This window comes from Chrysemys picta, chromosome 6 (assembly GCF_011386835.1).
Source record: "Chrysemys picta bellii isolate R12L10 chromosome 6, ASM1138683v2, whole genome shotgun sequence".
Classification (NCBI taxonomy): domain Eukaryota; kingdom Metazoa; phylum Chordata; order Testudines; family Emydidae; genus Chrysemys; species Chrysemys picta.
The window spans coordinates 18,569,058-18,596,408 of NC_088796.1; the positions used below are offsets into that span (position 1 = coordinate 18,569,058).

The window sequence follows — 27,351 nt, forward strand, 5'->3', positions numbered from 1 at the left end:
TTATTTGGGCATAAGCTTTCGTGGGTAAAAACCTCACTTCTTCAGATGCATAGAGTGAAAGTTACAGATGCAGACATTATATACTGACACATGGAGAGAAGGGAGTTACTTCTCAAGTGGAGAACCAGTGTTGACAGGATCAGGGTGGATGTAGTCCACTCCCAATAATAGATGAGGAGGTGTCAATTCCAGGAGAGGAAGAGCTGCTTCTGTAATGAGCCAGCCACTCCCAGTCCCTATTCAAGCCCAGATTAATGGTGTTAAATTTGCAAATGAATTTTATTTCTGCTGTTTCTCTTGGAAGTCTGTTTGAAGAGAAACAGCAGAACTAAAATTCATTTGCAAATTTAACTCCCTTCTCTCCATGTGTCAGTATATAATGCCTGCATCTGTAACTTTCACTCTATGCATCTGAAGAAGTGAGGTTTTTACCCACGAAAGCTTATGCCCAAATAAATCTGTTAGTCTTTAAGGTGCCACCGGACTCCTTATAAGTCAGGCACTGTGACACCTGCTGTATTTTGTATTGCACCGAGGACGCTGTTGCTGCTCACCCTTTTCCGTTACAGTTAGTTTATATTTAACCTCTGTCCTTGCAAAGCAGGACCTTGTGAAGCCATGTTGGCTACTTGTTTTTTCTGTCCTTTCTCAGAAGAAATTTAGTCTGTTGTACTTTAGCTATATTTCCTTTCAGGTGAAAATCCAGCAGCCGGTTCAGACAAATTTCCCACAGGCCCTGCTTTGGGCAACAAAAGCACATTTGGACATATATGCCTTTCCACAGCCTACCAGTCTCAGCTGAGAGAACAAGGAGGCAAATAGGCACTGGAACTGGGTGCAGGGACACAAGTTCATTGCTTGCTCTACCCCATAACAGAACAATTTCCAGTCGCTCTGAATATAATCATTTATTTATCTTTACAGTGATGATGGAAGAATGTACAGGTGTTTTCACTCAACAGCAGTATAAAAATCTGTTTATATACATTGAGTCACAATAATCTTTAATTCTCCTGATCCATCCTTTTTCTCCTGATCCATCATTATTATAAACCACAGGAAAAACAAATATTAAGTACAGGCAATATAATTCCAGTAGGTTTGCAACCTAGCGTCAAAAGCTCAGCTTTAGTTTAAGGGTACAGTTTGATATTTTAAAAAAGACTATTTTAAGTCGTAGGACACAAAATAAAGTTTGTTTTTCAAATAAGATATATACATCAAAAATAGGAGTCTAAAAAGGCATTGGTTTTAATGCTATTAGAAAGCTATATAAATGTGCATGGGTCCATTTCTTCTTACAATGAAAGACCGAAGGAGAAAGTGCCTTTGTTTTTTTTAGGAAATTCCTCCTAGGACAAGTCAGTTAAAGTACCTGTAAGTTAGAGAGAGGGATAAATAAATCAAAAGTAAAACTATTTATTTGGAGAAATGATAGGTTGATCGCAATTTAAATCAGAACAACTTTGTTGAAACATATAGCTATGTTTCAGTCACATTTCACATTAAGGGCCCACTTATAAATACTTGACAAAAGGCTAATAAATAATTGATGTTTTAATAAATGGTTAATCAACTGTTACAGTCCAATAGGTCAATAAGTTACTTATAACCACCTTAAACTGATGCACTTATAACCATCTAACTTTACTCACATATATAACATGTTTATAACATTGAACCCTTTATAAACTGTTTATGAATATACTCTTAAATGTGACCTGCATTTCTATGGCATTTAGTGAATTGCTCCTTAACCTAATTTTTCTTTTTTTTTTATAAATATCTTCCATTTTTATATATATTACATAATATATAAAAGTTAATCTCAATAGCACTTTTTCTTCCAGTTTAAAGTTTTTAAGCAACCAACCATATACACAAACTGATCACTTATTCAAAAATCCTACTTAAGTCTGCAGTTAAAATGGCTGTTCGAAGAAAACTACAAAAAGGTCTATTATTAAGTTTAAATAAGACAAATTTCTGCAGAATTAACTAATGAAAATAAGGAACATCACTATAAAACACAATAGGTCTATGTTATAACCTCATTAATATCCATTTCAAAATAATTATTTGTTAGACAATAGACATTTCATACTACTAACCTATTTGTTTCTTAACTCTATAACTTTGAAGTTTTGCATATATAAAGAATGCTAAAGTTCTTACATTTGTCGACCCTCTAGAATATACATAATTAAGGTCTCACTACATGGAAACTTATTAACAGCGACAACTGACAGGGACTGCAAATTCAATGGCAAATATTTGTACCCTGAGCTAGTTAGGAAGATTTCAATGCATTGGAGAGCAGCAGGACAGCCACTAGTCTATTATGCAGACCAACCAGATAAGTGTCCCCTCACACAATCCAAATCAAATTCATATTTATGTAGCACCAACATTGTGCTAGCTGCTCAAAATATTATAAGTAAATAATAGATACTGTTAAAACCTACAATTTTATAACATTTTTACATAATTGTCTGCCTTTGTGCAAGCTTAGGGCAACATGCACACACACTCCACTGATGAGTAGGAGAACTGTGAACGAAGGAGAGCAGAATGTTGACATCAAGATCTACCGTGCAGATGTGAGCATGGTTCTAACGTTAATGATTTCCTCTCCCAGAACAATTCCATCCACTAGTCCTCAAATGGTTTACTAGATCATTGAAGTGGCTCAGTGTCTATATGCCACACCCCATCTAGTTCACTTTGGATTTTTAGTTTTAAATAAATATGATCACTTCCTAAGCTACATGTTGAACTACTTGACAGCAGTCTCTCCTTTGGGTGGGCATGACTGTCAGTGTCTACATCAGCAAGTGTATTAATATGCCTCAACAACTTTTTTGACTAAACTCCATGAAATGAAATTGACTGATTTTAAATTTCTCCAAATTGGAGGGCTCAGAGCCAATGTGACCATCTCACACAAGACTACATTCTTTTAAGTTATTCTTCTGCTTACTTTTTAAGGAAAGCTCACATCTCAAAGTTTGGATTGTTTCCTGTACTCAAGATCCCATAGTGAATGAGTACCAACTTTCAGAATTTTAGCTCAATAGGAACATGGGAATTGACATCCTTCTGGATAATTATTTCTAAAAGGGTTTAGCAAATACTTGTACAGATCAACTTAGTAACAACCTTGCATGTAAAGCAATAAATTCAAGCTATTTTGGACCAAAGAAATGGGAGTGCTTCTCCTTTGGAAAAGTGAAGGAAACTATTTTGGTATATGCTCTAGAGAAGAACGTTTAGGATGGATGGGACCATTTTGAGGAAAGAAGTTAACAGCAGAAACAAAGTTTCCATTCTTAAGTAGAGCAGGTATAACTTTCCTTCCATAGAGGGTTGCATGTGTACACTGCAGATACAGTGTACAGCCTAGTGGGATTGCTCTAACTGAACTTATCTGCCAAGCTGAGAGCAGTGGGGTGGAGGGAAATAGAGAGTCACTGTGGGTTTGTCTACATTGCAGTTAAACACCCGTGGCTGCCTCATGTTGGCTGACTTAGGATTTCATGGCTTGGGCTACAGGGCTGTTTACCTCAGGTGTACATGTTCGGGCTTGGGCTGCACTCCAGGTTCTGCGACCCTTGGGACCCCCAAGCCTGAGCCCAAACGTCTATACCACAATTAAAAGGCCCAAATCAGAAGAGACAGGCCAGCCGCAGGTGTTTAGCTGCAGATTTTTTTTAGGCCACATGTTTTGTGGGGATAGTGTGTCATTTCTATTAGACTGGATATGGAAAAGCTAATTCTCAAGATAGCTCTGAAAAGAGAGGGTCTAAATCCTGCCTGCTTGCTACACTTCTGAAGGCTCTTGAAAAGGTGCACAGCCCTTGAGCTGCAGAATTTGACCACTGTTTTGCATCAATACCCACTTTCTATTCAAACAGACTATTTGCATGAGTAAGGGTTTTCAGGACTGGGCCAAAGAGTCACATTTTCCTCTTCTGTTGCACTGGTAGCCTAGACAGCATATTTCTGATATTCTGTGTTTTAGCATGCATGTAGAGGTAGCAATTTAGTATGTTGTCAGCCACAATGTATGTTCCTTCATACTTGTATGGGATGAAACAGGGCTCAGCTTTTGAGTGAGATGTAAGTGCCCACTGGGTGACTCGGTGACAGTGTTAAGATGAACGGCTGTTAAGATCAACACTGCTAATAACTACAAAGTTTTCCTATCTCATAGAAAAACCACCCGGAGTTCTGGCTTTACCTGATCATTTTCTTATGCATCATCTCCATTGTCCAATTCCACATCCATATCTTTTGTTGTATCAGCAGCCCGCGACAAGATGTCTGCCATAAGTGCCTCCTCCAGTTTTTTACGCACCTGTTGCACCCGTTCTTCTTGCTTTCTGTTTCAAAAACAGAGTGACAAACATTTGAAACAATAGCAATCCTGTGTGTATATTAACATAGGACTAAAACATTTGCCTAACCTTCACTCAGAAGAAAAGGTTTTGCTAGGGTATTTAGTCTGAACAGAAACATTTTAAAGCTGAAGTAATGATTCCTACTACACAACTGACTTTCACAGCACCAGGTAAAAGGATTTTTTGGATTTCTTTGTGTGTACTGTAAATATTCAGCCACCAATTTAGCTCTCACAGACCCATCACTCAAAAACATAATTGCATAGGTTCTCAGGGCTCATCAGTTGTGGCACAATAATACACAACCTACTTTATCACAATATGGAACAGAGGAAAGAACTATAAGTGCTCTGCCAGACTACATTATTTTTTCTGAGGTTTTACCAGTACACCTCTACCGCGATATAACGCGACCCGATACAACACCAATTCGGATATAACGCGGTAAAGCAGCGCTCCGGGGGGGGGCGGGGCTGTACGCTCCAGCGGATCAAAGCAAGTTCGATATAATGCAGTTTCACCTATAACGCGGTAAGATTTTTTTGCTCCCGAGGACAGTGTTATGTCGGGGTAGAGGTGTATATATAAATTCTTCCACAGCAAGTGTAAAGCACCTTCCAAGTATTTGTTTCTAAAGTAGATGTTAAAAGCACTACAGAAATCATGTTTTTTGAGATGACAGTTCAAACTTTTAGTCCACAAATATGAACTCTACTTTAGAGAGTTATAGTTGATGGGAAAATTCCTCTAGGTTCTAAATGTCACTCCACACCTGAAAACATTTTTAAAATAGCCACTAGTTTACTAAACCCCATAAAATATATTTTATTACCCATCTAACTTGTTCTGAGCAAAAGTTAAAAGAGAATCAACATAATTAAGACCCCAAATCTAAGTTTTGCAAGTGTTAAGAGGATTGTATAAAACCCAATTTAAAGATAGTTACTGGAGTTTTAAATTTAGATGAAAGTGGGTTAATATTCAAACATTCCCCTGACAGGTCATGAATCCAATCACCACAGCTGGAAACGATAAAGTGAAAAAACACACTTACAATTGACTGGTCTTGTTTAATTATTCAACCTGAGTATAATGCAACAAAACAGTACAGTGACTTTTTTAAATTTTATATGATCAGAACTGAATAAACTGAAGTGCTAGCACAACAGGCAAGATTTTAAAAGTATAGCTTTTATCTGGACACTTTTTCTAATCAAAACTATTTCAAGTTCTATTCTGACTTCAGATAAAAATGTTAGTTCAAAAAGCGGTTTGATGCTACAGAAGAAGCTGCTAAACAGACAGCTGTGTTAATTTCAGTTTCATTTAAGAAAACAAGCCACCAATACACAGACAACTTACATCTATTAGAAATAAATATTTTAAAACAAATTGGATGAAATTCTGTTGTGTGCCTTGTAGAGTTTTGCAAATTTTAAGAGAATGTTACAAAACCCAATTTAAACAGATCTCTTAGAGCCACAGCATAGAACTCTTAGCCCAGGGGGAGGGTGACACTAAAGTGTCTATCCCCTCCTGATCCTGGGCTGCTCCTGGAGGCTGGAGGAGCCACCAGCATAAATTAGACAGTCCTGGGGGTCTAAGTTACAGAAACCTCCCTACCAGGGTTGGCTCCAGGCACCAGCTTAACAAGCAGGTGCTTGGGGCGGCCAAGGGAGAGGGGCGGCACCTGCGGCAATTCGGGGGCAGCAGGTCCCTCACTCCCTCTAGGAGCGAAGGACCTGCCGCTGAACTGCCGCCGCTGATCGCGGCTTTTTATTTATTTATTTTTCCAATTGCTGCCGCCGATCACGATCGCGGCTTTTTTTTTTTTTGCTTGCAGCAGCAGAAATGCTGGAGCCAGCCCTGCTCCCTATACTGCCTTATGGGCTTCAGTACTGTGGCCCCACCCCTAGCATGCCCCTTCTGGACTCCGCCCCACCATCAGTTCCTGAGGCGTTACTCAAAAGGCAGTCTTTTGTCTGTCTTCTGCAGAGCCTGAACCAGGGGATTCTTTCCCTGGATAGATATGGGGCTTTTAAGACCCTTTACGTTGCTCTGGCCCTGGCATGAAGATCTCACTCTGCATTAACCTAGGCACTTTATTAAGCCACAACCTGCATCTGGATACAATGTTAGACAAGTTTAAGATGCAATAAGCTTCATTTCACGTTTTATGTCAAGTTCACACTGTCGGTGAAAGAAGGTCTTGTTAAAACTTGATTCAATATCTTTCTGCTCAGCACATCATATTAGGTTGGACTTTAACAGTGTTGGGTACAGTAACAATACTAATTAATGTGATTTATTTTTAAGCAAAGTGCAGGCAATATGAACTAGCTCTCCAAAGCATAGGTCAGGAAATTCAGGAGATACAGCCCAGTTAGTTTCTCTTACACTAATTTTACATTGGTGTAGTTCCATTTCCTTCAGATTTTCACTGCTATAAATCAGAGCAGAATCATTCAGAGTCCAGTGCCTGTCCAGATCCTCTGATGATGGCACTCTATGCCTTATAACCACAGCCTGGCTTAGGAAGTGTTCTCACTTAAGCAGTTCTGATCCCTGAAGACTGTATTTTTCTCTACTTTCTCCCCGCATTTTCCAGTTAAAATTTCTTATGTGAAAAATTTTCATTTTCCCATGTGAACTTTTGAACAGATTCAAAACAAGAATGTTAGTTTCAAACTGACACTAAAATCAAAATGTCATTTTGTTTTGCTTTGTTTTTTCAAATTGAAAATGACATTTTAAGTCAAAATGAAAGGAATTTCTCATTTAAATTCCAAAGTGTTTCTCTGAAACAAATTTCTTTTTGACGTTTCCCCACAAGAAAACTGTAATTTTGCATCAGAACTGACATTTTTCTGTGAAAACTTTCAGTTTTGACAAGATCATCTTTTCAGCAGGAAAGCATTTGCACAAAAAATGTATACCTAAAAATCACTGGAGCTTGTCAAAGGTAGAAGCCAATCTGAACCATGAGAAATGTGGGCTAGATGGCTCTACAGAGGATCCAGTGCCTTTGTTTCCATTTGCGGTGGCGGCAAAGATACTAAGAAATCTGCCTCAACCGAACATGGAAGCAGGAGACCTGTGAGGATGTCACTGGAGCTGCTCAGCTGAACAGCTGCAATCCCTAGCACTCCCCAAAGTACGTCCCCTCTCTTCCACGGGGAGCAAAAGGAGAACAAAACAAAGCAGCAGAGGTCAGTAGAAAAGCTGATGTAAAAGCAGAGGCAAAACTGTCTTTTTACCCTAATTTTCATAATTCTCTCTAGCATCTTGACTCAGGCCTGGTCTACACATTAAAATTAGGTCAGCATAGCTCTGGCGCTCAAGCGTGTGAAAAATTCACATCTCTGAGCGCCGTAGCTATGCCTACCTATCCCCTGGAGTAGATACAGCTAGTCGACAGAAGAATCCCGCCACTGGGAAAGGTGGATTACCTACAGTGATGGAAAAATCCCTTCCACTGCTGCCTACACTAGGGCGCAACAGTGGCCGTAACTGTGCTGCTGTAGCACCCATAGACGTGGCTGGCCTGAGAATTGATTACTCACACGTAAGACCTGGTGTAAGTCATGATTTCACAGAGTGCATGGAAATCGTGAAAATACCCCCAAAACGTGATTTTTCAATATTCTCTAAAGATGAAAATGTATATAATGTATTTCATGCAAAAAAAATACCTTAGCAAACTGTACAGCCTGTACACCATAGAGTGCTGTATGCATGTGTAGCATAGAGAGTTGTATTGTGAATAGATCTAAATGCAATCTAGGTGGGAAACACAAGAAAATGGATGTCTCTAAAAGGCTAAAAAGGTGTCTGCACCAATCATGTGAAGCAGTATCAACCAAGAGTTTTATACACTGATGCAGGTCAGCTCTTCTGTACCTATTGTAGATGACTACCAAAAAGTGTCTTGACAGGCATTTGCCAAAAGAGAAAGGCACAAACCCAAAGTGAAGCAAATGCTTTACTTGGGAAGAAAAAAAAAATTGGGATTTTCTTGTTTCAAAATTCCACTGAAAACACAGAAACATGTAACTCCCTAATTTGACTAACAGAGGTGTTTATTTGCACCCTCCTAAATATCCCTCCTAAAAAACTGGACAACCAAAACCTATGGGAATTCTTCAGAAAGAATGTAGCAAATGATGGAGTAATTCCTTCATCAACTCAGCTGTGACCTAAAGTGTCACAAGCAGGAGAGTATGGTGAAGCAGCCTAGATGCTTGTCCATGGCCACTGACCTATCAACTGGTACCCAAGATCAGTTGTGTTACATATTTTATTTGTTTTGCAAGGCCTAAATGATGAAGACACATCTGACTTGGAATTGAAAGCTGTCCTCGCTGATCCAATTTACCTACAGTCTGTTAATTACAACATCATTGCATAAACTATTGCAAGTGCTTGAATACCTTTGAGGTGGATTTCAATGGTATCAGTGCATTTCTCTCTGATAACGCATCCTATAATCAACTGCTTCAGAGATTAATGCCTAACTCAGTTCATCTTACCTGTAATGCTAGTGATATCTGGAGGCCCAGTTTACTAGATGTTGACAAGCTAATAGGCAACAGTCAAAAAGGTGTTTAAACATTGTCTGAGCAGAAAACTGTGTTTTAAAGAGCAATGTGCAAATCACAGTCCAGGCTGTGGGTTCAAATCTTCCTATAAAATTGCCCCCTAACCCAGGTAAGTGAAGATGCGGAAGCTGGTATGCTGCTACTGAACACCATGCACAGTATATTACTTTTTACTTCCGTTTTGTGGAGGAGCAAATGAAAATTATGCCAAACACAGAAGTGTTAACGGAGCTGAAACGTCTGTTGAACCATTCAGAAAAGTTACAGATTCAACTTGACTTAATCGCGAGGAATGGCAAAGAGCTTGTTGATTTAATCAAATAGTTTGAAAGCCATGAGAGTTGAGTTAATCCATTATACAATAAAGTTGCTGACTTAATACACATCGAGCACTTACAGGTGAGCAACACAGCAGCAACACAGGGATTCAAAACCAATTTATTAAAACTTTTATGGAAATTGCCAACTTAACTTACCAAAGTAAGTTAGCTTTTTCTTAAAGATCAGTACTTTGTACAGATGGAAAAGCAGAACAGCAATGCAAAAGTGCCCTCTGCTGGTGATTATATGAAATATTACAGGAGTACTTGTGGCACCTTAGAGACTAACAAATTTATTAGAGCATAAGCTTTCGTGGACTACAGCCCACTTCTTCGGATGCATATAAGTGGGCTGTAGTCCACGAAAGCTTATGCTCTAATAAATTTGTTAGTCTCTAAGGTGCCACAAGTACTCCTGTTCTTCTTTTTGCGGATACAGACTAACACGGCTGCTACTCTGAAACCTATGAAATATTAATTACACATAAGCAGCTTGCAATTATTCATAATTAAACCTCTCTTCCACCAGGAAGAAAAAGTAAAAACCCTGACTTTAAGTTACTTGACATTCTTGCTGCAAAATTTCCCAGTCAAGCTGAAAAATGTTTAGTCCTGAATTCTAAAGATGTTATATAACTACTTTGAAATGCTTTTGTAAGTGATACTTTATGTTTTTAATTTAAGGATTTTGGATTGAGTTTCGAATATGGCTGCATTTCTCTCTTTGGATCAAATAAAATGTGAGGTTGCCTGTTATTAAATAAATATCTTTCCCAGTTTCAATGAATTCCTCTTTAAAAAAAGAAGAAAGAAAGAAAGAGAGTACAGGTTGGAGGCAAAATACTGGCTCTACTGAAGTCAAAGGGAGTTTTGCCATTCTTCAATGGAGCAAGAATTTCACCCTAGGAGCTTTTGTGGAGCAAGACAGGACACATAGGTCATTGAACAGATGTTCTGGCGGCTATTTTTCTTAACTAGAACCACACAACACTGCTACTTGTATATGTATTTGGTGGGCAGAGGAGGTAGGAAAGTATTACACTGAAGAACATAAACTGTAAGAATGTGAATGGCTGGGGGAATATGAAGAAGCCAAACCTTCCGAAAATCAAATTACAATTAAGTTATACTAATTTTAACTGTAGCAAATATGTTACAGCAGGGATAGGCAACCTATGGCACATGTGCCAAAGGCAGCACGCAAGCTGATTTTCAGTGGCACTCACACTGCCCAGGTCCTGGCCATCGGTCAGGAGGGCTCTGCATTTTAATTTAATTTTAAATGAAGCTTCTCAAACATTTTAAAAACCTTATTTACTTTACATATATCAATAGTTTAGTTATATATTATAGACTTATAGAAAGAGACCTTCTAAAAAATGTTAAAATGTATTACTGGCATGCGAAACCTTAAATCAGACTGAATACATGAAGACTTGGCACCCCATTTCTGAAAGGTTGCCAACCCCTGTGTTACAGCAAGAAACCATGTCACGCCTAAATAACAGAGCAATCCAAGATCAACAGTTTCAAACTCTGAACATACTTTAAATAGATTGTACAAGAAAACAAAACAATCAACTATCTAGCTTTTTATACAATGGGCCTAGCATGTTGTTACATTTATACACTTTATTCTATAGATACAGAGAAGAACACAAAATAAAGTGTTCTTTTAAGCAAATGTTGGCCCAAATAACTGTACATGACCACACTACAGTGTTGTTTGAACTTCCTCTATGATTTCCCCCCTCACTTTTTCCACACTGCAAAGGTCAATACAGCTCCATTTGATTTACTTTCTTGTTTATGTACCAGCACTGCTGTATCTGTTCTGTCAGCAAAAATGTACACAGCTCTAGAAATAGCAGTTAGCTGCTGTTATAGCAGAAGCACAAAAGATGTCCCACAAAATTAGTGCCTTTTCATTTGAGACCAGTTTTTGATTTACAACCCTCACCCCACCCCAAACACACAAAACAGTATATTCTTCATCCTAACATACAATAAGGATGGATATTCCACCTCTACACAAGTGTTTACAATTTCTGTAGGCTCTAATAACTGGTAAATAGCCTCTAATAAATTTGTAATGGTGGTAATTATCCTAACAAAGAGTTACCCAAGGCTCAAATTGGCAATAATTTTACTCTGTGGAGGCACTGTTATGCTCTGTCTGCAAAATTCATAGCCATTACTTGCCTCTGATCAGGTGTGAGCAAAGCTTTTTCTCTCCATCCCTTAAGTTTTCAATGGAATTTGTGGTTTTTAGAATTATTACCTTTTTTTTGCCATGTTATAATAGAGAAGCTATATTAGGATGCTACCTTTTACACTGTTTTAGTTTCTTACATGGTCTTTGTGTGAAGTTTATTACTGCCAGAAATGAAAAACAAAGTTTAGTTAAAATAATCCTACACAAATGGGCAAGAAAGCGTTCTGTGCTTGGTAGTGAACAGTCAAAAGGGACACTGTTGAGTTAGAAGTAATTTCAATTACTACACTTGCCGCTGCCCCTGAATCCTCATGGCCAATTGTTGTGATTTTATAATTTTGTTCTAAGAAGTGTATCGTCTCCTTTGTTAAGTTAAAAAAAAACAAAACAAAAACAAACAAACAAAAAAAACACACACACCTCACACACTGACCATACGGGAAAAACTGCCCTACTATGAATAAAATGCTGTTAAATGTGACAAGTAAACAGAAAAAAATCTTCTCCCAGTCCTTCAGTTTTACTGTTATAGTATGATTTTAGGTGCTAATTGTAACAATAACAGGTAAAATATTTTCAGAGAGAAGTCTTATTTTTTAAGTTGATGTTCCTTAAAGGGTAAAAAAACAAACAAAAAAAAAACCCGAAAACATCCTGGGCTAGAGCTCTGGATCATGGACATAAAAGTCAGGAACTCCAGTTCCCCATGCTGGCTTTGAAACCAGCTCCCTGGGAGGACTTCAGCATGTCATTTAGTCTCTCTCACTCAGCACATCCCTCAGCCGCTTCCCACAGCCCCCATTGGCCTGGTACAGCGAACTGCGGCCAGTGGGAGCTGTGATCGGCTGAACCTACGGACACTGCAGGTAAACAAACCATCCCAGCCCGCCAGCGGATTTCCCTGACGGGCCGCGTGCCAAAGGTTGCCAATCCCTGCTACAGAACAAAGGCAATGACATCTCATGCAGATTATATGAACGTAATATTTGTTCTCTGTTTTGGAAATTAAAAGCATGACAGTGAATAGAATAATTAATCATTAATGAATCATTCCTAAGAAAAAAAAATATCAGTTTTATACTACCCTACTCAACATATTCAGGAGACATCTTAACTGATGGAAGAAATGTTCAGAAAAATGTGGAAAAATTGGAAAGAGTCCAGCGGAGGGCAACAAAAATGATTAGGGGTCTGGAGCACATGACTTATGAGGAGAGGCTGAGAGAACTGGGATTGTTTAGTCTCCAGAAGAGAAGAATGAGGGGGGATTTGATAGCAGCCTTCAACTACCTGAAGGGGGGTTCCAAAGAGGATGGAGCTCGGCTGTTCTCAGTGGTGGCAGATGACAGAACAAGGAGCAATGGTCTCAAGTTGCGGTGGGGGAGGTCCAGGTTGGATATCAGGAAAAACTATTTCACTAGGAGGGTGGTGAAACACTGGAATGCGTTACCTAGGGAGGTGGTGGAGTCTCCTTCCTTGGAGGTTTTTAAGGCCCGGCTTGACAAAGCCCTGGCTGGGATGATTTAGCTGGGAATTGGTCCTGCTTTGAGCAGGGGGTTGGACTAGATGACCTCTTGAGGTCCCTTCCAACTCTGATATTCTATGATTCTATGATTCTAAGTTGAAATGCTTAAAGTGGTTAGAGCACAAAACTGGGAGCCCAAACTCTTGGATTTGATTCCCAGCTCTGTCAATCAGAAAAACTGGAGTGCAAGGCTACAAAGTGAAGAGCTTGCCAGCAAAAGGACCCAGACTCCAGCTTTTGCAGTCCTGCCTAGTTTATATATCACAAAAAGCTAAATGGTGGCTAAAATAGAGCTCAGATCCTCTGTGGCTCAAAAACCATATAGAAAAATGGGTATTCATGTTTTACAAACAAATTTATCGATGAAAATCTATCCAAGGTACTTATTTGAGGCCCCAGTTCCATGGTATCTGAATGCCTCATAGTTTTCAGGTAGGGAAGTGCTATTATCCCCACTTAACAGACAGGGAACTGAGGTACAGTGTGACAAAATGACTTGTCCAAGGTCACAGAGGAAGTCTGTGGCAGAGCAGGGATTTGAACCCAGGTCTGCCAAGGCTCGGGCTAGCACTCTAGCCATAAGAGCGTTTTTCTTGATTCTGTTAAATACAAATATATTTAGGAAACAACCAGTTTATTCTGTAGTTTAACAGATACACTTAACAGGTTCAAATGGGGAAGTACATGATTCTGTTTAATGTTTTGGAATATGCTCTGTTTTTTCATTAGATATGAAGAGCAAGCTCAGTATACAAAAATGTACATTTTACTGAAAATTTCATGTCTCAACTCCCTTACCTAATGTCCTCATCCGTAACAATGAATGCTTTGCAAAGGGGCTGAGATGTATTGAGCCACACTGCTGGGTTCTTTTCCACTGCAGCAGAGAGTTGCCCTGTGATTGGTGCAGAACTGGTGTGCAAAGCACTGGCGACAGCAGATAAGAGGGTCTCATCATTGTTGCCTGGGCCAACTCCTAAAATATAAATTACAGCACAATTAATTTATTTAACCAGATGGCTACACAAGGTACACAAGGTATGTATGAGTTTAAATGGCAGACTTTCTCCTATGTATAAGATGTCATCCAGATGTATGAGCATACACTTTAAGACCACATATCTAATGGCAATAATGACTATGAATTTAACAAATGACTTTGAAATCCTGTTAATGCAATTTTAATATATAGTAAAAAAAAAAAAAAAAAAAAACCCAAAATATCTACTATATTTGCTATTTGTAAAGTGCTAACTTACAAATTGGCTACAGTTTCCTCAAAGAAGGTCAAGCAATTTAATGATCTGGGTTCCTTCTTCAGCAATTATCTTGTCTTCGAGTACACTTATTAATGTAACATTTGGTCTTGAAATACAATTTCTCTTTGTAGCTTTTAACATTAATCTATACAAGTATCTCAATTCTCTTTACTTCAGTGCCACAAGGAACGAAGCCAATGCTGGCAAGTAGTAATGAAGTCTTTCACAACTCTTTCAAATTCCTATAGATGTCTCCAATGTGATAGAATAAACAGTTACTAACTGTGACCTATAACTTATTGAATTTCACATCAATTGCATTTGTGCCAAGAAAAGAGTACAACTCTGAAATGTTCTTTATATTAATTAAGTTAGTAACTTGATAAAAAAGAAAACCCTTTTGAGGAGACAGGTGTTTCTGCCAGCAAGCACATGTCAAGATCTGAGGGCTACTAAAGTAAATCAAAGTTGGAGATACACACTATAACAGCTTAAGAATATCTGAAAAGCTAACATGATCTTTTTTTTATACATTCTGCTTACTAGGCATAGCGTAGTTACTAAAGGCATACAGTACCTTGAAGACCTTTAGGTAGCTCCATGGATTTTATAATTTGTTCACTTACATCAGATGCACTTAGGCCTTGTAGCCTCTTCTCCCAGAAAAGCTGAAAGATGGAAAGTGAGATTGCTTGTTAGCAAAGAAAAATATATTTGGAAGCATAGCACAAACAGAATCATGCTTATATTAGCATAGAGTTTATTCACAATAAAACACGTAGGACACTTAAACAAGGAAAGTGATAACTGGTGGCCTACAATTGCACCCTATTAAATAAAAAGGAGTAATATTTTTAATATCCACACGACTTACTACATAAAGACTGGGGCATGATTATTCTTCCACTGATTATCCCATCCACTGATAGGAGCTTTGTCACTAACTTTCATGGGAGTGGGATCAAACCCTTAGTATTTTCTAATTTAAAAAGTTATCTGATACGTAATTCAAATTAAGTCCACTTTCTCTACCTCTGCCACCTGTTTGTCAGGCAAAAAAAATGGATTAGTGGCCTAAGATACTCCTACAGAAGGATACAGATTCCTTCTTTCTACTTCTATCTACCAATGTTATGCCTTTTAGGATACGTCTACATTGCGTTTTAAAATCTGCGGTACCGAGTCTCAGAGCCCGGGTCTATGGACTCAGGCTCACAGAGCTGGCACTAAAAACAGCAGTGTGGATGTTGAGGCTTAGGCTGGAGCTCGGGTTCTGAAGCCCACCCCCTGCTTAAGCTTCAGAGTCCACATTCCAGTAAAGTCTACACTGCTATTTTTAGCACCATAGCACAAGCCCAAGACTGTAGACCCAGGCTTTTAGTCTCGCTGCTGAGAGTTTTTAAAAACACAGCATACACATACTCTTAGGCTTCTCCTGCCAGTATTTCTGAGTTCTTAATACAATACCAAACCAGCCATATTAGTGAAGTTCATTAAAAAAAAACCTAAAAATTCCCCAAAAATTGGCTAGAGGCAACATGTCCACTCACTGTGGTCTTCTTAGTTCATGCATGTATGAGTAGCCTACACTCCGGTTACGATAGAGCACTGCACAATTGGACATACAGTCTCCACAGCTACCACCTCTGAACACTGAAAGCAGGTAGGAATAAGTTCCATTTTAATTAAAATTAGTCATTGCCTTCATTCTTGGCAAGTTAGTAATGTACTACTTAGTTGGGATCTCCGATATAGAGCACAAACAGTAAGGGATTAGTGGCTATAACATTTGATTTTCCCCCTCCTTCATCCACCACCTATCTTTGGAATTAATGAGTGTACTCAATATATTCAGGCTTCCTTCATTAAAAAAAAAAAAACAATCAAGTTCATATTGAAATACAATAAACTTCTGAACAAGAATCATTAAAGAGAAACCATTTTCTCAGGGATGGAGGGCACTATCTGGGGGAGGAAAAGGTTAATGATAATGTCAACTGTTTTAAAGCACTGACAGGAAAATGTGACAAGCAATTGCTGTGGGAAATCTTGTGCTTGTTCCATCATGACATCTGGATCAGTGGGTGAACAATAATTTACCTACTCTGAATGTTGGAAGTAAAAAGAGATTAACTTTCTACAATAGTCACCCAACACCTCTTAACTGGACAACAAAATATTCATGATTGTTTTACAAATTGGATCTTAACTGAATAAGACCTTTGAATCATCCAGTTTGACCCAACATACGTGTTGATTGTAGGACTATTTGACTACAATAGTTCCACTGACAGATTGTTCTAACCTGTTCTTGGACATCGCTATGACTCAAGAATTTCCTTTAATATCTGTCACTCCTCATTTGCTCATACAACTAGGAACACTTAATCTGAATCCTAAAATTCTTCCTGTGAACTCTCACCCAATTTCTGAACTCGTATTTCTAGCTGAAGCTTTCCTTTCCTCATTTTCAGGCCAGGGGTTTGCTGTCCTACTCTTTTCTGAAATAGATTCCCTCTTTAAGTTATATTTCCCTCCCTTAAGTTATACTGTTACTGTACCTTGATGGTAGTTGAAGAGACAGATTATTTCCCTTGCATCTTTTTTTTTTTAACTGTATACACTTAACATCCTGAGTCTTTCATGTATATTATTTGCCACTCTCTATCATTATAACATTGTATTCCAAAGAAGCATAATAGATTTCCTATAAGAACCAATATCACTCTTTGGATAAAGTGACAATGCCTTTAAAATTCTAGAACACTGAAGAAATCCATGTTTTAGTTACTATGAAAGTGTAAGTAGCAACTCTATAACTAAGAGTACATTGAGATATGCCTAAGCAGTGAAAAAGAATTTAAATCCTTCTAATTCAGTTTCATCATTGATTTTAGTCTCAGTTTGGCACAATAACTCTTCTGAGGACAAATGAGTTATTTTAGTAAAATAACTACCAATTTCTGCAAAGGAAACTTTTGAAAATGCTCCTTTTCAAAAATTGTGCCCTGTTACTCTAGCTAAACACTCAAGACCCAAGAACTTCCATCTCCACTCGCAGAGATTACACCACAGGGTATGTCTATACTGCAAAGAAAAACCTGCAGTGCCGAGTCTCAGAGCTTGGGTCAACTTACGTGGGCTGCCAGGGTTCAGCCTGTAGGGCTCAAAATATCAGTGTAGACATTCAGACTTGGGCTGGAGCCTTGGCTCTGAAACCTGATGAGAGTCGGAGTAAGAATGTCTACACTGATATTTTTAGTCCTGCAGCCCAAGCCGTGTGAGCTCGAGTCAACTGACCAGGGCTCTAAGACTTGGTGTGATGGGCTTTCTTTGTAGAGTAGATGTACCATCAGATACTACTGTTCTCTGATGCCACCAGCTTGCTTCCCCAAATCACACACTCTACTCCTCACATAGACCATGAGGTGCCAGGGAGGAAGGTTAGGTAATAGGGGATACATGGTTGTGTGGATGCACTGGGAGAAACATGGGTGCTCCAGAATGGATATCTGAAGAGCAGGGATATGCAAAGAACTTGGAGTTGGAAGCCCAGTGCCCAGGGGAGATTAATAGTACTTCCCTACCTCACTGGGATGTTATGAGGATAAATACTTTAAGAACTGTGAGGTGCTCAGATACTATGGTGATAGGGACTATATAAATACTTAAAATAGATAAATCATTCTAGTCTGACTTCCTGCTTAACACAGGACATAGGACTTCCCTGAATTATTTTCTGCTTCAAGTCCAATAGCTATGGATTGAACTAAAATCATGTCTTTTTGAAAAATATCCAGTGGAAAAATTGCCAGTGATAGAGAATCCACCACAACCCTTAGTGAGTTGTTCCAATGGTTATAAACCCTCAACATTACAAATTTGCCCCTTATTTCTAGTCTGGATTTATCTAGCTTCAACTTCCAGTCATGGGATCTTGTTATATCTCTTTCTGCTAATTAAAAAAACCCTCTATTATCAAATTTGGGTAGTTATCAAATGTAGGTAGTTGTAGACTGATCAAGTCACCTCTTAGCCTTCTACTTAACAAGCTAAATAGAGTGAGCTCCATGAAACTTTTGCTAAAAGGCATGTTTACCAAAACTTTAATCATTCTCGTGGCTCTTTTCTGAACCCTCTCCAATTCATCAACAACCTTCTTGTATTGTGAACACCAACACCAGACAAGATTCCAGTAGCTGTTGTACCAGTGCCAAATACAAAGGTAAAATAACCTCCCTACTCTGACTCAATATACCTCTATTTCTACACTAGCCACATTAGCCACAGCCTCACACTGGGAGCTCATGTTCAGCTGATTATCCACCACGATTCAAGTCCTTTTCAGAGTCACCGTTTCTCCGAATACAGTCCCTCATCCTGTTAGTGTGGCGTACATTCTTTGGTCATTCTCCCAGCACTCCAGGGAAATAAGGAAGTATTCTTTTACAGAGTGGGAATTGAAGGAAAGAGATTAAGTGACTTGCCCAAAGTGACACAGGAATCTGTGGCAGAGCCAGAAATTCAGCCCACTGTCTCCTGACTCGTCAGCTCTAAGCTACTCTTCTTCTCTGGTGGGAGAAGTAATGAGGGAATGTGAAGCCACAGTTGCAAGGATGGGTAGAACTTTATTTCCTTGCCAGGTTTCCGTTGGTGATCCTTTGCACTTGTACAATTAGATTATTTGGATTTTTTTAAGTGAAGTCTTTTGTTTGGCAAATCATAAAATAACTTTGCCTTCCCAATATTCTTTCACTTTTCCAAGAAAAAAATTTGGATCATGTCTCTCTCTGGACCAATGACTGAGTATTTATTCATAGTGGAACAGACACCGGGCCAAGAAAGCGAGACTGTGAAAACAGTCCCTCTGCTCCAATCACTCTTTCATTATTTATCCACAGAGGAACAGATTCAACAGGAGAGATTAAGGAAGCCTACATCAGATTACCAGCAATTAGAGCACTCTCCTGAGAGGTGGGAGACTCCTATTCAAATCTTTCTCTCCCTCTGGCAGAGAGGGGAGAATTGAACCTTGCTCTCTCACATTCCAGGTGAGCGTTCTAAGCACTGGGCTTAAAGTGTACGGTGGCCACACACACCAGCTTCCTGTTTTGTGTGGAGCCAGGTAGGCACTTAACTCATTCCTGCAGGGAATGCTTTAGGTATCTAAGATGCTGGACTCCAGGTGGCTGGCTCTTGTTTGTGGATTGCTAAGCAGAGATAGGCGCCTCCCTGCACCACAGACTTATGAGCCTCTCTTTGAGAGAGAAGTGGGGCTTAGCAAACAGCCTCTGATCAGCATCTCCCTTTTGCTAGCTTAGGCAGCTCTGTGACTAGTGTGCTTCCTCTTGTGGATAGCATTCTAAGGCATCTATTTCTTCCTATTCTATGTATAGCAAGCTAGGCGCCTTGGTCTGCTTTGTGGATCACAGTGTTGTTCCTGTGATTTTCTCGGCACCTAACAGTTAGGTGCTGTAATGCTCAGTGTTGGAATGTCTAAATCTCTGTGCAGATCCTCTGATAGATTAGGCTCCCTATTACTGTAACCACTGAATACAAAGTGCTATGAGCTGCCAATTTTCCTTAGTGCAATAAATGGAAACAGCCTGTTTTACACAGTTGCCCCAAAATGACTACAAAGAGTAACATGACTGCACTGGCCTTTTCCATGTCATTCCTCATATTAAGTGTTACTTTTAAAAAGGTATCTAAGCATTGGAATCACTTTGCTAATAAGAGATTGCCCATCCAGTTAGAACAAGTAGCCCAGAGCACAAAAAGACTAAGGGTCTCAGGATATGTCTACACTGCAATTGGACACTATCAGCTGGCTCAGGCTTGCAGGGCTCAGGCTAAGGAGCAGTTGAAATGTGGCATAGATGCTTGGGTACTGGCTGGAGCCTGGGCTCTAGGATCCTCCCACCTCACAGGGTCCTAGAACCCCATCTCCAGCCCAAGCCTGAAAGTCTACACCACAATTAAACAGCCTACAAGCCTGAGCCCAGCAAGCCTGAGTCTGCTGGCATGGGCCCATCACGGGTTTTTAACTGCAGTATAGACATACTCTCAAATCTTGCAAACCCTCAGCATTGGAAATACTCGCATGGAAGTCAACAGGACTGCCTACAGGAGTTATATTGTGCAGGATTGGGCCCTAAGAGTACAGGGCTATCTTACTTATTCGAATGTAAAGCATAAGATAGTTTACAGCTTAATTACTGAAAAGCTACACTTTAATCCTTCTTCTGTGGTGACAGCTACAGAAATGATTTCTCTTCCTGATATTCCTTGCATTAATAGTTAGAAATTTAGATTCTCCTCCCCCCACCCCCATAGTTACTATACAGTTTAATAGAGAGGAAAGAGGGACCAGTTGGTTGGGGCACTGGCCTGAGATACAGGAGAGCCAGGTTCAATTCCCTGCTCTGCCACAGAGTTCCCATGTGACCTTGGGCAAATCGCTTTGTCTCCCTGTTCCTCAGTTCCCCATCTGTAAAAAGGGGGTCGAGGAGACCTGCACTTCTGAAATAAAACTGCACAAGGAAATGTCATGAAAATAACATCCCTACAACCAAGTCAAACTTTATGCGTGTATGTATTCTGTGATTAATAAGACATATTTGACCAAGTATCACAAAATCTGTGAAGTTGTTCAATACTGTATTAAATCAAGAAGTTCAATACATGATTTAGAGTCTCCACAAAAGGTTTAGATGGAAACAGGAACTCTGCGTGGAAGAGGCGGGGAGGCCCTTCTTTCTCCAACTTCTTAAGAGTTAACAATCCAACAATCCAAGGGAAAAACAGAATAGGCAACTCACACCTTTACAGTAAGCTCTTAGGGATACTTGTGCTCTGTTCGTATATATTATCAGTTTTTGAGAGTTGTTTAAAAAAAATCTTATCAGAAAATGGCTTTGGAAAATTGTTACAATATAATCCTTAGGTACCATCTGCCAAAACCATTTACAAGATTTTACTAATGAACATACAACAAACAGAGTGTCAGCTCTAAGTGTACAATTTCCAAAGTAGATGCTCACTGATAAAGAAAAAGCACTAAATATTCACTTCCAGATGGAGCATTCTCAGCTTCAAATCTGTGGCCATTTAAGCTATCAGAACACAAGTTTCCAGTTGATGAAATATTGTCCTGTTCTCATTTGCTGACATCCACCAATCCAGAGGTCAGAAATCTCTAAGAAAGAAATCTCTAACAATAATTTTAAAAAAGTAGGTCATCTACTCTATCCCCCTGAAAAGAAGGACTATTCCTCTACAATATATATATTCCAGTGCTTGGAAAAAGCTGGAAGTAAATACGAATAAATATAAGGAAAGATCCGAAGCCTCCTAGGACCTTTCCAGCAAGATAAGATTTCCACTTTGTAATGTTTAGTGAAGAATACAGGAGTGTCCAAATTGAATCCCTATACAATAAATGTATGACTCATGATTTCTATATCTATTAAAGGAGGTACCTGCAGATGTAGTTGAAAGTGCTTGTATTTTTAAGGGAACAACTAATTTAAAGAGCTACTTTAACACACTTAAAGACACTCCACTAAAATAGTCCCATTAATTAGCTATTTGTCAAAAACAAATCCTTTGGTATGATTTATATTAAGTGCAAATAAGGTTTTTAATTTAACCTTTCAGACATTAATTGTGCAAGTTACTCTAAACCCCTGCGTCTATTCAGTGTCTCAATGTCATCAACGGGATTCTGCCTGGTTGAAGCAATTTGCAGGATTGGGGGTGTAAATTGTTACTTCATAACCTGCCTTCCATTTGCTTTGGGGTTTTTTTTTTTTTACATCCAAGAGCAGCAGTCGGTACAAAAGATACGGACATCCTTGTTACTGTCCCATGTATTCAACTTTTAAAGTAGTAGTTTGGGGCCTAATACTGATGCCCCTTTTTGATCTGAGCAGCTAGTCAAATTTCAGGGCCCTGGGACAGAGGCACCGACTTTCTAATGTGCCATGGAGGGTGGGATGATGCTTGACCCCTGGCTCTGCCCCAGGCCCCACCCCCACTCCACCCCTTCCCTCAAGGCCCTACCTCTGCCTCTTCCTGCCCCACATCTTCCCAGCCCCTCCCCGAGCATGTCCCACCCCATACCCCCCAGCGCCTCCTGCACGCCGTGGAACAGCTAATCCATGGCAGGCAGGAGGCACTGATCGGCGGGGCCGCCGGCGGGTGGGAGGCACTGGGGGGGAGCAGAAGGAGCTGCTCGGGGGGCTGCCAGTGGGCACTCAGCACCCACCATTTTTTTCCCTTGAGTACCCGCGGAGTCTGCGCCTATGCCCTGGAACATTTTCAGTTGGAAAATGGAAGTCCGGTATTCTGTTTGATGCAATCATATATTTATAAGGAATGTAAAAAAGTCCTGCTTCTCCAAATGCAGGAGAAACTGAGAACAAAAGGAGCAATTTTTTTAGCTCACAGCTCTAAATCTCTTTAGCCAACAGATGCAAAATCTCTTTCTAGCTTTTCCCAAAATCGTACTGAGCCCACAGGCTTCTGCTTGACTTTCTTGCTTCTCCCTCTTTCTCTCACTGTTCGTTCTCTCTCTCTGAGACAAAACATCGTACTAGTTTCTGGGCAGACTCTATTAGGCCTTATTTTTGGTGTGGCCCCTGAAACTCTCTCTTCAAATTAAGGGTGTGTTCACATATCAGATTGAATTAGGTTTTAACTCAACCACAACAAGGATTCACCCAGCTCATAACAATATAAATACATCCAATGGTTTTAATTTAATACATTATTCAACTCAGGATCAGCCACTACATCCTATTCTGTACTACTTTTCCTGCTTAGTTGCAGAGTCAGAGTTCAAATCTCATTTCAGTGAGCACATCTGACCCTTAGGGAATGTTACAAGGCCCATCTATTGCTCAGGATTATCCCGAGGAAAGTGGGTGAAGTGAAAAGAGTCAACCCCTTTCGGAATTTCATTTTGGGAGGATCTAAGACATCAGCTGGGATATATCATCTGATTCCTTAATTCCCATGGTAGAGGATCTTTTTCTGGTTAGACTGTGTGAACAAGCTGTGTATGTTCAAAAGTCCAGAGATTCTCATGGATTATTTAAGCCAAATGAAATGTGAAGGCTCCGAGCTGAAACACTGGCAAGACAAATGTGATTAGCACTTATCTCAAATTATACCAGCATAGATAAAAAAATATTTTAAAACATTAAAAATCAGATTTTATGTAAAACAGATTTTTATTTAAATTAAAGAGGTTTATTTTTTAAAAAAATATTTAAAATAAATTTGAAATTGATAACTTATTATGATCTATTTAAATTATTTAAATACAAAAAATAGTATAAGCATTACATGTTTGCTCCCAAGTTTCAAAGAAAGTCAATCCACAAAGAGAAAGTCACTGACCAAGCACCTGGAACCAGAGTTTGCTGAAGTGCTAAACCAGCGTTAGATAGCAGTAGCCTTTTCTGCAGCTGCAGAGAGAATATTTTCTTCATTTCAGTTTATTAACCTATTTCAGTTCAATGACTAGTTCATTCAAAGTTCAGAAACAAACTGGGAGTTAAAGGCAGGAAAGCTTGCTCTCTTTTTCCCAATCTATGAATAACATTTAGGTGTGAGAGAGTATGATCGACTAGTTCTAAAATCCTGAAGGACATGGTGACCACAAATCAGTTAATTTCACTAACTACAAATACTTCCTTTAATCAGTTTTAACTGCAAAACATGTTTTGATAAGTGTTTGAATAAGAAAAAAATGTTTAAGTTAATATTTTTATTGCATAAAACCAAAATGCTGTTTTGGTGCATTTTAAGGGAATTTGAATTTCTATCCAACTTGGGCTTGACACAATAATCACAAGTAAAAAAATTAATCACCTAGTTAATAAGGAATACATCATTCACCATTTTCTAACATAATAAAAATGTAAAAACTAGGAATTTGAATAACTATGATATATAATTACTTAAAGAGCGTGTATGTATGTGTATGGTGTATCCTCCTGATTAGCAAAAGAAAGCACCAAATTTAGTGTAAATGCTATGTTGATTTTGCAAAATCAACATGTTTTAATAGTTACCAATTAATGAGTCTCAACCTTTCTTTAGGAAAATACCTAAAAAGTACAAATGCACAATATGATTAAAATCTATTATTTAAATCTAGGTTTTCTGCTTGTTGAGTTAAATCATTATTAAAATCAGTGATTCAACTAGTTTTGATTTAAATCAATCCATCCTGAATTATACAAACAAAATATTTGCCCTAGGCTTTCTTATATTTAAAGGCACTACACTCATGTAATTCCAGCAGATAACTGGTCAAGTCTCAAAATATCCACTACATAAAAATCCCTATTCACTAAGTGAGACTTGTGTTCAAGCTTTTGGGGGAAGAAACAGGTGGACTTTGTAGCATGCCCTGGAGGTCAAAAAGTTCAGGCTAGTTAGCACCAAGGAGTCCTGTGTTTTCAAGGAGAGAACATGTGCTTCACAAATAGTACAGCTTTTGATTATACCTTGGAGCAGTAACCTCTTGAGATTGAAACAGAGCAGACACTTATAGGGCAGGGATACTGAAATCCATGAAGAAGAAAGGAGTTTTGGTTTGACATGTCATTGAATATTCTACAGTCAGATGTGAAATACTGAATAGGCAGCAGTACTAACTTAAGCAACTGATTGGCTAACTTATTGCCTGTAGACTTGAGGTCTAGCTCTTGGGTCTCCACTGGTCTGTATTATTTTTCTTTCTGGGAACCCCTACTCCAGGTTCAAAAGGAAGTATGTGGCGGGGTAGAGAGTACTGCCACAGTATAGAGTACTACCACATCTGGTGTCCTTTTGGATGAGAAGGGAGAGAGCAGTAGTTGGGAGAAGGTGCAGTTTCCTGACATTAAGCAAAATCATACTAGCTTTCAGCAATGATGAGGAAACAGGCTTTCTGCTTTTTACTGATGAAACTGCTCTTGAAGTCAATAGCTATTCTGACATTTTTCATCCACACAGTGATTCTGGGTAGCAGTCCAAGGTTGACTGCTTAACCTCAGCCAAATCTGAGTGCAGTACAACTCTGAAGCAGTAAGATAAGCAGCAATGACTGGAAGACTGAGGGTTTCTGGTCAATGTAATGAAACAGGCAAGAAAATGAAGCCTGCAAGAAGGGAAACAAAATGCTACAAAATGCAAGTAGTAAAAAATAAAAATCAAAGGAGTAACTTTACTACTTTGAGCCACCTCAATGAGACCCCAAAACAGGTTTTGGGTATGTGAGTAATTTAGGAAGAGAGTGAAATAGCTACAAGAGGACTGTGTGAATGAGACAGACTTGAAGTTTGGCAGCACGCGGGTAAACACACCACTGTGCTTTGATGACAAATATAGTTTTAGCAAAGTACCTTTGGATTGGTTGGTGTCAGTGTATGAAAAAAAAAAAAGTTGTTTGAAGATTTTAAAACAATTCATAGAAGTTGGAAGTGCATTCACTGGTTCAGCAGTGGGGGGGGGAAGAAAGGTAGTTTGTCAGCAAGGTTCAGTCTTCAATAAATAGACTCAGTCCCCACTTAAGGATACAACACAGATCTGGGAACCCTGGATGTGCAGCTCTACCTTCTCACACCCTCGTGTGAATTCCTGCTTCTTGATGAGCAAGTAAGATAGAGAACCAAGAACTTAAGGGTTGGATGTTTTCCAGATGTTCCTGAACTGTGGTCTAAAAGCCTTTTTCAGTGGCACATGACGAGCTGCGCAGCCTCATGATGATCCTGGCTCCATCCTTTGTGTGCAGCTGCTGCCCTGACAGCTAAAAGCATAGAACCACAGATGCCACTAGGGTCTGTTGCTCCATAAAAGGAGGAAGCTGCTGCTACAAGGTCATGGAGGAGCTACCATCAGAGAGATCTGCTACCTGAAGGAGCTGCTGCCCGAAATCTCACTGCAACACCACCTAGGGAGCCACCAGAGAGGCTATCACATGACAAAGAAACTACTGGGATTACTAAGGGGATAGCTACCACAGAAAGAAGCCATTGAGACCACCACATGAAAAGTCAGGCTGAGAAGGAATGTTGGCAAAATCTGGTTTCAACTTCTATTGTGAGAAGGGAGGTAGATGGGGGTAAAAAAGTAGATAAGAGAAAGGAGGCCAGACCAAGGTACCTAGAAAAAAAAAGTCAGGTACCTAAAGGGAGATTTGGGGTAGGGGAATAGTGAGGCAAGTAGGCATAGAGAAACCAGGACACCTGAAGGTAGTAGGTTGATTGAACTTGAGTTTTAGCATGGGGGAAAACTGTACCCGTTTGGGTCTCATGGGGGTAGAAACATCAACAGCAGTGGGAGTTTATTTTGAATGTGTATGTGGGGGAAAGTGTGGAACGGATTTTGTTTGGCGGGGAAACTGATTGTATGTGGGAGGAATTCACTTTGATTTGGAAAGAGTAATCATGAGATTGCCTCACTACTAAGAGATGCTCTATAATATGAAATGTTGGGAAACCCTGGTGTTCTCTCAGAGTCTAATTGAACTGTCAGTATCCAATCCTGCCTCATTATTTTGTCCTGTAAAAGATCCTAACAGGGAACCAAATCCCTGCTTTATGGAAAGTAAGCAGGGCCTAAGCACTCCATTGGACTTCTTCTGTACTCAGTAGAATGTGCATAATTACAGAATTTGAGTGTGCAAATAGATTCAAAAGCACAATTGGGATAAAACCTATCATATGCATACACACATATGCAAGTGATTGCAGATGTGCAATTGCACACAGTGAGTTAAAATCCCTCTGGACCATTTGGCAATTTATATACAAAAAAAGACTTCTATCATCATCACGTGACAGATTATTTTTCCATGGAGGAGACTAATTTCTAAGAGATTTAGATGTCCTATATGAAAAGCATATAATCAATTGTCAAATTATTGCACTGATATTTGTTACAATGTAAATAATAAGTCATCTATTGTCTGTTTTGAATTGCGACTTTCCTGAAACACAAAGCACAGGAAAGTCTTTATAAACTCAGTCTCTAACACA

General features: G+C 39.3%; 1 protein-coding gene across 1 annotated transcript in view; it reads right to left on the bottom strand.

The window, feature by feature from the left end:
- Window positions 1–895: 895 nt before the first annotated feature.
- Window positions 896–27,351, bottom strand: part of MBD2 (methyl-CpG binding domain protein 2) — a 62,213-nt gene continuing 35,757 nt past the window's right edge. Inside the window, exons 4-7 of the mRNA XM_008166034.4 lie at window positions 14,895–14,985; window positions 13,857–14,034; window positions 4,241–4,382; window positions 896–1,375 (exon numbers count right to left, since the gene is read on the bottom strand). Coding sequence (XP_008164256.1) covers window positions 4,253–4,382; window positions 13,857–14,034; window positions 14,895–14,985 — 399 coding nt within the window. The 3' untranslated portion in view covers window positions 896–1,375; window positions 4,241–4,252. The remainder of the gene's footprint in view (window positions 1,376–4,240; window positions 4,383–13,856; window positions 14,035–14,894; window positions 14,986–27,351) is intronic.